The sequence below is a fragment of the Podarcis bocagei genome (genome assembly GCF_964188305.1).
Source record: "Podarcis bocagei genome assembly, chromosome: 7".
NCBI lineage: Eukaryota > Metazoa > Chordata > Lepidosauria > Squamata > Lacertidae > Podarcis > Podarcis bocagei.
Genome location: NC_138132.1, coordinates 76,090,350 through 76,104,770, shown reverse-complemented (window position 1 = coordinate 76,104,770; position 14,421 = coordinate 76,090,350). Strand labels below are relative to the sequence as shown.

The 14,421-nt window shown below is 46.3% G+C and overlaps 1 protein-coding gene and 1 long non-coding RNA gene across 3 annotated transcripts in view; one reads left to right on the top strand and one right to left on the bottom strand.

Annotated features, from left to right (window-relative positions):
* The window catches only part of KLHL17 (kelch like family member 17), a 37,796-nt gene extending 23,751 nt beyond the window's left edge, over positions 1-14,045 (top strand). For both annotated transcript variants that reach the window (XM_081201559.1, XM_081201560.1), the window contains exons 7-12: positions 1,443-1,587; positions 3,723-3,890; positions 4,765-4,853; positions 5,843-5,916; positions 7,262-7,443; positions 8,991-14,045. In XM_081201559.1, coding sequence (XP_081057685.1) covers positions 1,443-1,587; positions 3,723-3,890; positions 4,765-4,853; positions 5,843-5,916; positions 7,262-7,443; positions 8,991-9,219 — 887 coding nt within the window. In that variant the 3' untranslated portion in view covers positions 9,220-14,045. The remainder of the gene's footprint in view (positions 1-1,442; positions 1,588-3,722; positions 3,891-4,764; positions 4,854-5,842; positions 5,917-7,261; positions 7,444-8,990) is intronic.
* The window catches only part of LOC308591160, a 39,783-nt gene that overhangs the window by 3,614 nt on the left and 21,748 nt on the right, over positions 1-14,421 (bottom strand). The window lies entirely within an intron of this gene.

The window sequence follows — 14,421 nt, the reverse complement described above, 5'->3', positions numbered from 1 at the left end:
GGGAGAGGGGGGAACTTCTGGAGGTTGGACAAAGGAAGGACTAGATGAGGGGAATGATGGAGCAGGTGGCACAACTTCCTGGCCTGTTGGGGAGGCATTGCCACTTTAGCACTGTGGGTGCTGTTCAGATTGTCTCTGTCTAGTCATAACTGTCAAGCAAAATCACATAAATAAAGCAAACTGGAACACAGAGAGAAAAATCCTGATAACACTTTTTCCGAGCCAACTAGACAAAATTAGTGTATAATTTGAGAAGAAAGAAACAGAGAGGTTTTTGTCTTTTCTTAGTTCAGGCCTTGTACAGAGCAGGGTTAGATACTCAACCAAACACAGGGAAAACTGCCTCGCAACTGCACAACCAGTCACAGCACATGCTACCTCATGCAAGCACACGCTAAAGATCATGCTGCTCTGCTAGGTTGCTAAGCAAAACCTCCACCTATTCCCCCTTCCTTGGCTAGTTGACTAACACTTAACAGAATTTACCCTTAAGTTGTACACTGAATGATCTCTGCTGTTGCACTTGCCACGATAACTGCTCAGCGGGCTATACAATATATCATCTAGATCAGGCACGTCCAACTCACAAGAGGCTGCGAGGGGGGAAGCCAAAGTGGTGGAGCTTTTTTTGGAGAGGAGAAGATCTAACTATACTTTAGTTTCCTAACTCATCAGCTACATGTCAGCTACATACAATTAAATACCACCCATTTGACGCAATGGAGGAACAGAGCGATGGAGGAGGGAGGCGGGGACTTTCACTGCATTGCTTTTCACTACTGCCGATCGAGAGGGATCCTGTGATCAACCAAGATCAGCCTGTCGATCACGGTTGACCGGTTGGACATCCCTGATCTAGATATTGGGAGTTAAGAGTCCCAACAACATATGAAGGGTGACAGATTCCTCATTCTCTCTGTAGAACCAGAGCCTACCTGTTGGATGCTATTACTTGCTTCCATTGAGATGCTCCCCCCTACCCCGCTGGGGCTTGCTCAGCACCCCCTGGCCACCTCCTACCATCCCTCCATGTTTCCTCACAACTTTAATGGGACTTTACATCATGTCTGGATGATAGTACATTGTACAGTCTCTGGGGAGCCAAATCCAGTCCTCCAGATTCTCTGTGTGGCTCTCTCCCCAGGCTGTACCCCTAATTTGGCCTGCGTTGCACCCCAAGCATTTTGCAGCCCACCTAATCAGCAGCTTATCAGGTGCCAGGAGTCAAAGGCTAAGAGCCAGACATTTGCAAACCACTGACTTGCAGGGGGCAGCCTTCAGGCTCACCTCCTATGGACTGCCTATAGCCCAGTCCTGACAGGAGGTTGCCTCAGAAACAGCTGTGTGAACTGAGCCCCGAGATGAGCTTGCAGAGAGCCCCTTGGCCTTATCCCCTGGCCTTCCAGCTTGTCACTTTCTCCCCGCTTTCTGTTTTCATGCAGGTGGCGGCAGCCTCTTTGCCATCCATGGTGACTGTGAGGCCTACGACACCAGGACAGACCGCTGGCACATGGTGGCTTCGATGTCCACTCGCCGGGCCAGGGTGGGCGTTGCTGCCATTGGGAACAAGCTGTATGCTGTGGGCGGGTAAGGAGGAATTCTCGGCCACTCTCACCCCCCACCCCCACCCCCATGGCTGTCATCACATAATTTCAAGGGAGCAATACATGTCAGGGAGGGAGAATTTTGTATTTATGGAACCCGGCCTGGTTAGTGGTAACACGGAAGCAGACCTTTTCATTGGTAGCTCCAGTGTTATGGAACACATTCCCTGTTGCATCTGCCAGCTTTTGAAGACACACCTGTTTACACAGGGATTCCTCCTATCTCTTGACCAGAGTGTCCTGTTTTAATTGCTGTGTTGGTTTAATTGTTTCTTTTGATTGCTGGTGTTTGTTTTTTAAAATATATTTTTTATTGAAAATTTTCAACATTAAATACAATAAGAATCAAACTAACATACAGAACAATACAGTGGTACCTCGGGTTACAGACGCTTCAGGTTACAGACGCTTCAGGTTACAGACTCCACTAACCCAGAAATAGTACCTCAGGTTAAGAACTTTGCTTCAGGATGAGAACAGAAGTCGCGCAGCGGCAGCAGGAGGCCCCATTAGCTAAAGTGGTACTTCAGGTTAAGAACAGTTTCAACGGACCTCCAGAAGTAATTAAGTTATTAACCCGAGGTACCACTGTAATATTTTAGAAACCAGAAAGGAAAAAGAAATACAGTGGTAACTTGGTTTAAGAACAGCTTAGTTTATGAACAACTTGGATTAAGAACGCTGCAAACCCAGAAGTAGGTGTTTTGGTTTGTGAACTTTGCCTTGGAAGCAGAACATGTTTCGCTTCCTATTGAGTGTGTTCCATTTGTAAATTGAGTCCCCCACTACTATGGGAAAGCACACCTTGGTTTAAGAATGCTTTGGTTTAAGAACGGACTTCCGGAACAGATTAAGTTTGTAAACCAAGGTACCACTGTACTTATAAGGCCAATGACCGTATTTATATCATAAATATCCTGTCATTTATCCACAGGCAGAGAGGTAAGCCTTGTTTTGATTGTGAATGTTTAGGTTTTTAATGTTTTAATGGGATTCTTTTACTGTGCATTTTAGTTGTGGATGTTGATATGTTTGTGTAGCTGTCTTTTTTATAACTTGTAAACTCCTTAGACGCGGAACGCGGGTGGCCCTGTGGGTTAACGGGGTGAGCTCCCGTTGCTCGGTCCCAGCTCCTGCCAACCTAGCAGTTCGAAAGCACGTCAGAGTGCAAGTAGATAAATAGGTACTGTTGCGGCGGGAAGGTAAACGGTGTTTCCGTGCGCTGCTCTGGTTTGCCAGAAGCGGCTTAGTCATGCTGGCCACATGACTGTACGCCGGCTCCCTCGGCCAATAAAGCGAGATGAGCGCAGCAACCCCAGAGTCAGTCACAACTGGACCTAATGGTCAGGAGTCCCTTTACCTTTACCTTTAAACTCCTTAGAAGCCTATTTTGGTATGAAGTGATAAATATGTATTATTCTTATTCTTATTAGCTTTTGGTTGTCTGCAATGTTAGATCTAATCAGAGTACACCCATTGAAGTTAAGGGACATGAATAACTTAGATTTATTCATTTCAGTGGGTCTACTCTGAGTAGCACTTAGTTGGATGCAACCCATGTATCCTGATTTAGGAGCTAACGGCAAAAGACAGAGATGATTGGGAGGGGTGTCATTATTCAGACTGCATTTTCCTAACGTCTCCATTTTAAAACCTGGACAGCTGCTGCCAGTTACAGGTAGGTAGCTGTGTTGGTCTGCCGTAGTCGAAACAAAATAAAAAAATTCCTTCCAGTAGCACCTTAGAGACCATCTAAGTTAGTTATTGGTATGAGCTTTCGTGTGCATGCACACTTCTTCAGATACCTCTTCCACTGCTGCCAGAGCATAGAACTAGCCAGCTGCTGTTATTTATTTTCCGCCCTTTACCCTAATGTCCTACGGCATGTCACAACAATGTAAAACAACAACATTAAAAACAGTTTAAAACCAGAAGAACAGGGTAGGTCCTAAATATATACATCTCAATAGTATATTTTTTATGCTGGAAAATGTTTGTAGTATTTTTTATAATTTTATAATTTTATCAAATGATATTTTACAGAGAATTATTTTAAAATTCTAAAACTAAAAATATGTTAATATATTCAATAGTAACGCTGGCTCTGTTTCACTGCAGCTACGATGGGACCTCTGACTTGGCCACAGTGGAGTCTTACGATCCCGTCACCAACTCATGGCAGACGGAGGTTTCCATGGGGACCAGGCGGAGCTGTTTAGGGGTGGCAGCACTGCATGGACTCCTCTATGCTGCTGGAGGGTATGATGGAGCCTCGTGCCTCAACAGGTAAGAGGGCTTATTGGCTTATTTGCCATTCACCTTGCCCCCCTCATTCCCAGAGTGGTTTAACAATCAATCACTCTTCTTAGGGAACTCTGGGAGTTGTAGCTTAGTTGGGGGGAATAGGGGGTCTCCTGACAACTCTCAGCACCCATAATTCTTTTGGGGGGAAGCCATGGCTGTTTAAGGTGGTATTGCAGCACTTTAAATGTATGGTGTGAATGTGGCCCCGGTGTGATGCAAACCCGTTGAAATTCACGAACAGGGCTAATTTAGGTCTGCTAATTTCAGGGGTTCCACTTTTGAGTAAAACCTAGTTGGATACCACCGAATACAATTGAAATTACAAGTTCCTTACAGCTAGGGAAAATGCCATCTGACCATATTTCTTAAATAAGAGAATATATGCAGGCAACTCCAACTTACGCACCTTTAACTTCTGCGCATTCAGCTTTATGCGCTTGACAAGAAGATAACAAAAGATTTAAAAGTGGGGGAACCCTCTGGCAATCCCACCCACCATTGCACCCAATGTATTTTGACTTTACGAGCTATCCCCAGAATGTAACCTCTGTGTAAGTTGAGAGTTGCCTATGGGTGGATGGTTGGGTTGCATCCAATACTAGTCCTACTCAGAGCCAAGCCGTTGAAGTTAATGGACTTGACCAATAAGTCCATTAATTTCCACAGATCTACTTCGATTATGACTTGTATACATATTATCTTAAAAGTTCACATTCCAATAATTAAAGTTCTCCAAAAACTTGTCTACTGCTATACCGTCCCTCTTTCTGCTTTTTTTGTTTTACAATGCATCTGTTTGGTCACCATAACTCTATTGACCATATTCTACTTATTCCTCTCTCTTGACCTGCCTCAGTGCTGAAAGATATGACCCCCTAACAGGCACCTGGACATCCATCGCAGCCATGAGCACCAGAAGGAGATACGTTCGCGTGGCAACTCTTGGCAAGTGTGGCTTAAAAATTAGAGAGAGAGAGAGAGAGAGAGAGAGAGAGAGAGAGAGAGAGAACACTTGCTGTTCTAAGAACATACCAGAATAACAGGCTTGGCACTTTCCCAAAGCAATTGTGTGAAATAGTTTTATCCAGTATGCTGGCCCACTTTTGTCCTTGGCTCCACCTTCCAATGGGATGTGGCCCCTGAAAGGCTGCCCAGAAGAGATTGTGGCCCTTGGGTTGAAACCAACCCCTGCTTTGAAGCACTAAGCACCACATTAAGTTCCATAGCTGCTTGACGGAGAACCTCAGCTGTGGAATGGCTCCTTTTGGGCTTTCTGTACAGATTTTTTTTTTGCGTGTGCCATGCGTTCTTCCTTCCACTCCAGTTTGCTGACCTCCAAGCCCCAGGGACTTCTTAGTCATTCCCCTTCCACTCATGCGTGCCGCCTGCTGTTGTCATGGCACCGCATGCCTGGCCTGCCACTTGCTCTGCACCTGTCCAAAAAGCAAACTTAATCCTAACAGCAGGCGGCCTTGTTTAGGCTGCTGCCTCACTCGCACGGAAGAGTTCAGAAGCTGCCTTGTGAATGTTTAATGTCCCCTTGCACCAGATGAAGCCTCTGCAAAGTGGCCGGAAGGAACGTCTCGTGTGTGTGTGTGTGTGTGTGTGTGTGTGTGTGTGTTTTCACGCTCCATGAGGTAATCTCTCCCCAGAGGAGCCTGCCTTGATTGCTCAGTCCTTGTGGCCTGGTGTTTTTCTGTACACTCATCTTTTTATTGGGCCTAGCACTCGTTCCAAGGCTTGGAACCGTCGTTTACCCCTCACAGAGCTACCACTCCCAGCACCCTTGTCAAACTACAGTTCCCAGGTTTCTTTTGGGAAAGGCACGTGCTTCAAATGTATGGACTGAATGTGTGTTTTGGGGTGGGATTCTTGCTTTGCTGCATATTTATGCATGGGTTTTATGTGTGTGTGTTTTTCATCTTCTTCTGCAGATGGCAACCTCTATGCTGTTGGGGGATATGATAGTTCATCACACTTGGCAACTGTGGAAAAATATGAGCCACAGGTAAACAGGAAGAGGCAAAGCACTGAGGGTTATTGGGAGAAGAATAGGAAGTTTTGGATATACCACAGCTGGGGTGGTGATGAAGCCACTGAGAGTGGGCCAGAAGGAAAATTGGGGGGGGGGGGCAGCCTGCAAAGATGAATTGCAATGGGAACTTACGAGCAGCAGGTGACACAAAGCCCTGCAGGACTTCTGCCTTCCAGTGTTTGCCTTTACTACTACCAATAATAATAATAAATTTTATTTATACCCCGCCCTTGCCAGCCAAGGCCAGGCTCAGGGTGGCTAACAAGCAATAATAAAAACAAGTTGAATGAATACAAATTTAAAAACAAGATTAAAATACAACATTAAAACGTTAAAATGCAGCCTCATCACAGGAGAAAGGAAAAAGAAAGAGGGGGAGGGAATTAAATTGACTCCAAGCCAAAGGCCACGTCGAACAACTCTGTCTTACAGGCCCTGCAGAAAGAAATCAGATCCTGCAGGGCCCTGGTCTCATGAGACAGAGCATTCCACCAGGCCGGAGCCAATGTTGAAAAAGCCCTGGTTCTGGTTGAGGCTAATCTAACTTCCTTAGGGCCCGGAACCTCTAGGGTGTTGCTATTTATGGACCTTAAGGTCCTCCGTGCGGCACACTACACCCAAAAGGAGAAAATAACCTATCCATATACTGTACTGTATTTGTGTGAGTCCATCACCATGCTGGCGATGGACTGAGCATGCTCTAGGTTGTGGGAAAGATTGGAGACAACGGGTGGTGGGGTGAGTGAGTGGGGCTGCAGGTAAGTGAGCTGGGCTTGTGGTGGGAGGAGGCCCCCAAGCGGGGGGGGGGCAGGTGGCGTGAGAGCAAGAGGGGCAGCGGCCGAGCAAGCAGGGCTTGCAGCAGTGAGCTGAAGAGGGCAAGTGAGCCATGGGCATAATAGCCAAGCGACATGGGCTTGCAGCAGCAAGCGAGAGGGGCAGCACGTGGAGTGGGGGTAGGGGGTTTGGTGAGCAAATCAAGCAGGGGAGTCAGCCCCTTGTGTGGCTCATAAGAAGAACCCTGTCTTAGGCCCATGTAGTCCTGCATCCTGTTATCACAGTGGCCAGCCAAATGCCTCTGGGATATCCAAAAGCAGGACCTGAGCCCGGCAGCATTTCCCCAATAGTGGCTCCTAGCAGTTGGTATTCAGATGCAGCCTGCCTCTGACGGTGAAGATAGAACATAGCCATTGTTGCTCCAGGTATCTATGTAGTGTGGCTCAGTTATACTTTTAAGTTTTATATGATTGCTCTTTTTAATCTATGGATATGTATGTATGTATGTATGTATGTATATGTTTCCTTTGCTGTTTCCTGCCAGATCAATACATGGACTCCAATTGCCAACATGCTGAGCCGCCGCAGCAGTGCCGGCGTGGCTGTTTTGGAAGGGATGCTGTACGTGGCAGGAGGCAATGACGGGACAAGTTGCCTTAACTCGGTGGAGCGCTACAATCCAAAAACGAACACTTGGGAAAGTGTGGCACCCATGAACATCCGGAGGTAAGGAGCAGCATATCCCCAAGAGAGGCTGCGGAGGAGCTGCAGTGTCACAAGCCGCCCCTCAGGGCAGGGATTCCCAAACTGAATGAAGGTTCATGCACTTCATTCAGGTGGTATGCGACATGCCTGTAAAAAATGCAATTAAAAATCACCTTGGGCAGTGTACTGCAGTTGCTACGGCAGGCGGAAAAAGTCAGAAAGTGGTCTGTCGAGACCCTCAACAATGTTCAAGTGAATGTACTAACAGCTCACTGGCTCAGGCCAATCTAGTCCATTATCCAGTCCTCAAAGTTGCCAACCAGGTGCCTGTTTATGTGAAACCCACAAGCAGGACCAGAGTACAAGAGTCCTCTCCCCTCCTGCGGTTTCTGGCATCTGGTACAGTGGTACCTCAGGTTACATACGCTTCAGGTTACAGAGTCCGCTAACCCAGAAATAGTGCTTCAGGTTAAGAACTTTGCTTCAGGATGAGAACAGAAATCGTGCTCTGGTGGTGCGGCGGCAGCAGGAGGCCCCATTAGCTAAAGTGGTGCTTCAGGTTAAGAACAGTTTCAGGTTAAGAACGGACCTCCGGAACGAATTAAGAACTTAACCCGAGGTACCACTGTATTCAGAAGCATCACTGCATCTGACCGTTGAGGCAGAGCACAGTCATCAGCAATTGCAGCCATTCATCACCCTATCCTCCGTGCATTTGTCTAATCCTCTTTAATAGCCATCTAGGTTGGTGGCCATCATTGACTCCTGTGCCATAGTTTAACCATGAGCTGTGCGACAAAATGCTTTTTTGTATCTGTCCTGGAACTTCCAACATTCAGCTTCATTGGATGTCCACAAGTTCTAGTGTGGTGAGAGAGGGCGGAAAACATTTCCCTGTGCCCCTTCTCCACACCACATGTCATTTCACAAGCTTCTATCACGTCTCCTCTTGTTCACCATTTTATAACAACTAAAAAGTCCCAGCAGCTGCAACCTTCTTCATACGGGAGTCGCTCCACCCCTTTGATCATTTCAGTCAACCTTTTCTGAATATTTTGCAACTCTACAAGTGGTCCATGGAGAAAAAAGTCAGGGGACGTGATCAGTGGCGTAGCATGGGTTGTCAGCACCCGGGGCAAGGCAAGTAATTTGCGCCCCCTAACCGCACGCCTGGCACCCCCTAACCGCAGCACATGCCTGGCACCCCCCCTCCACAGTGGGCAGCGACCCGGCAGCTCGGATCAGATTCGCACAGCCAGCACTGCAGTGAGAGAGACTGAGTGAGCCAAGTAGGGGCAGAGAGCTGCGAGTGCAAGCGCGCGCCCCCCAGATGTTGCGCCCGGTGCGGCCGGCCCCCCTTGCACCCCCCACGCTACGCCACTGGACGTGATGACCAGATTCCTAGTTGTGAACCCTAGCGTAAAACAAGAAGAGTGGCAAGCCATGTTTGGTCATCTGCTGCTTTGTTTCCTGTGTACAAATTAAATCCAGTGCCACCTAGTGGCCAAATTGCAGAATGGCACTATCCACGCAGCTGGTAACCTATTGGTTTGACTTTCTCTCCTCAGGAGTACCCATGACTTGGTGGCTATGGATGGGTGGCTATATGCAGTGGGAGGCAACGATGGCAGCTCCAGCCTCAACTCCATTGAGAAGTACAACCCGCGCACCAACAAGTGGGTGGCGGCTTCGTGCATGTTCACCCGCCGCAGCAGCGTGGGCGTGGCTGTGCTGGAACTCCTCAACTTCCCACCCCCTTCCTCCCCTACCCTATCGGTGTCCTCGACGAGTCTTTGACAAAGAGTCCGGTCGCACCTTGCCTCGAGGGGACTGCAGCATCTGTCGGAGTGCAAAGCCAGCCTGGCCTGACCCCTGCGGCAGCCATTCTTTGTGAAGAAAGAGAGTGATGAAGGCGTTGATGCTGCGTCCATACATTTTTAGTAATAACTTTCTGAGGGGGCCATTTCTGGTTCTTGTGGTGGAGCTCCAAATGGGGATTTAGACCACACTTCTTTAAGAAAGAAAAGTGAAAGAAAGAAACACCAAGAGCACCTCCTGGTTTTCACCATCTCTTTCATCACCACCTGACTGTTTCTGCCTGGTCCTCTCAAGACCAGACTCAATAATCTCCTACTTCCATGTTTGGACATGACTTCTGGTTCCACCTCCTGCAATGGAGCTTAAACAACGAGAAGAAAGAAAGAAAGAAAGAAAGAAAGAAAGAAAGAAAGAAAGAAAGAAAGAAAGAAAGAAATTGAGAAACAAACAAAGCCCACCTAAGGCAGGCAGGAGGATCACTTGTTTCGGTTGCACCAACAGCTGAATGTAAGCTGTGAATGTCACAATTAGCCAAAACTTCTTACCAAGCCTATAGCGTACTCTTACAGATTCGTGAGGTGATGCACTTCTCTCTCACACACTGGTGTCTATTGAAAGGGATGCCTTAAAATTAAAAAAACAAAACAGGGCTGGAGGGAAGATGGCTGCAACACAAGCCCTCTTAACATGTTCAGTGGCCCCTCACTCTGTCAGCCCGGTTATGTGCCACCACTTCTGACGTTCTCCTGCCCTCTTCAGCGGCATGGGTTTTGGGGCATCCGCCAATGTGCTGGCTCTGCTGTTTTGATTCCCCAACCCCACTTCCCAAAAATAATTAGGAAGAAGCTAGCCCAACGACGGTGCTCTGGGATTGTACTTAGGGAGAACAAAGGAACTTTTAACAGGGTGGAGCAAGGTTACGAGACTGTGTTCATATTATTCTATATTTGTTAACTTTCAATTTTTGACGCTTGCGTTTCTAAAGTTCTTGTAGATTTTTTTTATTGTTTCATTTCCCGCACATCTGGTTTTCTGGACTCCATGTTATTTATTTATTTATTTATTTATTTATTTGCCCTATTCTTTCTTACTTTTTTTAAAAAAAGTTGGACAGTTGCCAAAAGGGAGGAGGAGCCAGGTGATGATAACGTATTTTTTTTGTCAAATAGAGAGTAAGTGCAATCCGTGGGATGGAGGAGGCAGCTGAAGGATGGGTTGGTATAAAGATATCATTGAAATGAATGGGGGCTGCCCAGCCTTTCCCATTGAAAGGGCAGAGAAATGTTCAATTGCCCTCTCTTCGAACACCTGCCATGCATTCAAGAGTGGCATTGCCCAAGTCCCTCCCGCTTCAGGATGGTACCTCTTCAAATTCTGCTCATTTCAGGGTGGTGTTGGACAACCGCCATTCATTCCACACGCTCAGTGTGCAATAGCTCTTCAAATGCTGTTCATTTCTGGGTACTATGGTGCAACGGTCATTCATTTCAGACTGGCATGTGGCAATAGCTCTTCAAATTCTGCTTATTTCGGGGTCCTGTTGTGCCGTGGCCACTCATTTCACAGTATGGTAGTACAGTTCATGTTCATATCCTGCTCATTTCAGAGCGCTATTGTACACTGTTCAGTTAATTTCAGTTGAAGTCCCTACAGTCATCACCCAACTTCATTTCTATTTTTGCTCGAGCAGTGCTAAACGTAGGAAGAATTCCTTATAGACTGTGATTTGTGTGATGTGACTTGGAAGGATTGCCTTTGGAAAAGCGTGCATCGACTACATGTGTGTGACAGAGAAAGTGTGCAATTCTTTTCTTTATTTTTTAAATGCCACATTCATATATGAAGAACTTGCACTGAAAAGGCCAAGGTCCCTACACTGACGTACCACTGGAGCATAACGAACATTTTGAGTAGCATCTGTACTGTAAACTTGAACAGTGCCCTTGTTTGGAGACCCACCTACACCATGAAAACATCTCTTATGGAGGAAAGAAGTTTGCTTTTAAGATAACGTTTCACTGCATTATACACTAGCCTCTTAATGCGATTTGTGTGCAACTCAAGAGCTTGGGAACGGGGTGAGACTGGAGCTTCGAGACGACCCATCCCAAGACATCCATTGCAATGGATGAAGTTCTTGTACCTCAGTAACCTCTGGACTCTATTCTGCAACTGTGGCCTAATTGATCTCACTAAAGAGTTCTGGTTTTAGTTTTAATTTATATACCCTCCTATCTGATCTCTTGTTCGTTTGGGTCCCCCCCCCCAATTTCTTCCTTTTCTCTCTCTCCATATCCTTCCACCAGATCAATATGCCGTGGCAATAACAGGCTAGGCCTTTACAAAGACAACTGGTGGGCTCTTGGCTGGCTCACGTTATGATAGGCCTGCCCTGCTCCTTGCACAGTGTGTGGCTGCATTGAAGGGTTAATTAACCTATGGTAGACATTCAGGCTTGGTTTCTTTGGCCGCTGGAGTGGGCTTCCGAACCTTTTTAGGGTAACAGAGAGTTGTAACTTAGGTAAGAGTGGGTATTTCCCTTGGCCTAGTGTTGGTACAGGAACTTTTGCAGAGAGTGGAACCTGGGTCATATTTGTGCCATACATTTAAAGCGGATATAATGCACATTTAAAACTCATGGTTTCTCCCTTCCGAAAGAATCCTAGTAATGGTAGTTTAGGGGTGCTGGGACTTCTAGCTCTGTAAACAGCAGTTCCAAGGATTCTTTAGGGAAACGCCATGTGCTTTAAATGTGCATTTAAACATGCTTTAACTAAAGAGCACCCAGCCTGGCTTAGTGAGCTCATGCCAAACCTTTTTGTCCAGGGATGGGACCAGCTCATGGTCCTATTGCTTACCAACAGCACTGCATAGGTAACTTAATGGGAACATTTATGTCCATAAAGTTGCATGTGCTATTGTTTTTCCTGGAAAGCACAGCTTCTGATACATTTAGCCCTTCATACAGACACACTGGTTGCATGGAACAGCAAGTGGGGAGCATGTTTTGAATGGGGTGGGGGTGGGGAGTTACTTCCAAAAGTACCTTTTCAAAATAAAATTAAGTTGAGCACACATAATAAACCATCTCTCCACCAGTAAGCTTTGTCAGGGCTTTGCCAGTTGCAATACATTTTAGGGCAGGAATGGGGAAGCTTTGGTGCTCCAGATGTTGCTGTGAACTACAACTCCCATCAGCCCCAGCAAACATGGCCATCAGCTGAGGATGGTGGGAGTTGTAGCTCAGCAACATCTGCAGGGTCAAAGGTTTTCCACGCCTGTTTTAGGAGAAGATACACAATTGTTATTATTTTTCTATCAGTGCCTTCAGTTCCTTTTTGGTTGTTGGTGGTTGGGGCAAGTTGTTTGCAACAACCAATGCCTGTTTGGTCACCTTCTGTCATCATCTGCTTGTTTTTTATGTGTATATACTTTACTTGCCTCTGGTGGCATGGGACACATGACATGCCTTTGCTGGAAGAGGTAGGTAACACTTGCTGCTCTTGGTGACAGGTTGCAAAGAGGCGGTTCTGATGTGATATTCAAGGTTTCTCCTTGCAGTCCAAAGATCCAGAGTTCTTCATCAGTCTGTACTACTGGCAGGGACCAGTCTAGTCCACAGTTTGTCTTTTTTTAGGGAAGGTGTACCTGTCTTTTACTCTGGCCATTTCCTGTATTCCTGGTTGTAAGCCACAGCCTAATGCAAGAAGAGTGGCAAGCCATCATCTAGATCCACAAAGCATCTGTTTTGAAGAAACTTCTCCTGTAGCCTGGGGGTGCATCCCCTTGGAACAATGTTCTGTTGAAATGTGTCATCTGTACACCTCACTTGTGGAAGATGCTCTTTTGGGGTTGCCTATGAGCAACATTTCGACGAAAAGGTTTTTGCAGGGGAATTGTTCCTCAAGTTACCCTGCTAACACACACCCCGTTGTATTGGAACTAGACTGGACATCTTGATTTGCATGGGTGACAGGGAGAGAGACTGACATCCACTTCTTTACGCCCTTGAGTTTAAAAGGAGCCACTGATCACTGGAAGAGAGCATCTGAATCCATCTGGCCCAAAGTGACACGGGGAGATGGAAGAAAGCTTAGGCAATTGTGAACTCAGAACAATGGAGAGAGAGACTGACTGTGGGCTTGATAAGCAAAACTGTGAAGCAGAAGTACCTTTTATGGCCAATGGGGGGGGAGTCATCCATCGCCTCTCGTATGTCTGTGTGCTTTTCTTTAGCCATTTCTTAATCCAACCCCACAACTGACTAACCCAAAATGACTAATCTTAACATGACTTTTGAAGTGCTTTCGTCCAGAGTATGTTATTGTCCAGCACAGGCCTGCTGCCTTTTGAGGACATTTCTTTATCCAGAGTTGAGCATGTATTGTCCAAAGACCGTAGCAACTGACTTGAGGAGAGGGGGAGATTAAACCTGGCACTCCTCTGCTCCCTAACAACAATCTGGAAATACTGGGTTGTGTCCAGCGCTCGTCCTGCTCAGAGTTAGATCCGCCGAAATTAAAGGGCATGGCAAACTTCAGTGTGTTAATTCCAGTGGGTCTGTTGTGAGCAAAACTTCGCTGGCCACAACCCAAAAGCTCTCTGGCTTACCCATGGTGCAAACCCCTAGCTCAATCAGCCAATGTCAGAGGAGCCTTCTATTTTTGTTTTAAATGTATCTGTAAATGTGTGTCAATTTATTTATGTGCATTTAAACTTTTCTTTTTCTTTTGTGTTTTTGAATTTTTGCACTATAACAGGGGCGGGGCAGGAATATGAGCAATACAAGCCAGTGTGTAAAATAAAAAAAAGTTTTTTCTTGAGTACTGCATTTTAAAAATTATTTTAACCTCCTGGATGTTGCAACATTGTGGATATACCGTACGTGGCTTTGTCTGAAATGAGCTTTAATTCACATACACACAGCCGCAGCAGATGAGGGGGAAAACCATTCCTGGACTATACCACTTTGGCTACGTAAACACCATACATTTAAAGCACATGGCTTCCTCCAAAGAATCCTGAGAACTGTAGTTTGGTAAGGGTGCTGGGAACTGTAGCTCTGTGAGGGGTAAATTGTAATGGCAAGGATTCTTCGTGGGCAGTCATGTGCTTTAAACAGAATTTATGGTGTGTACGTAAGCTCCAGCGAGGATCAGGAAGACCTGGGTTCAAATCTGT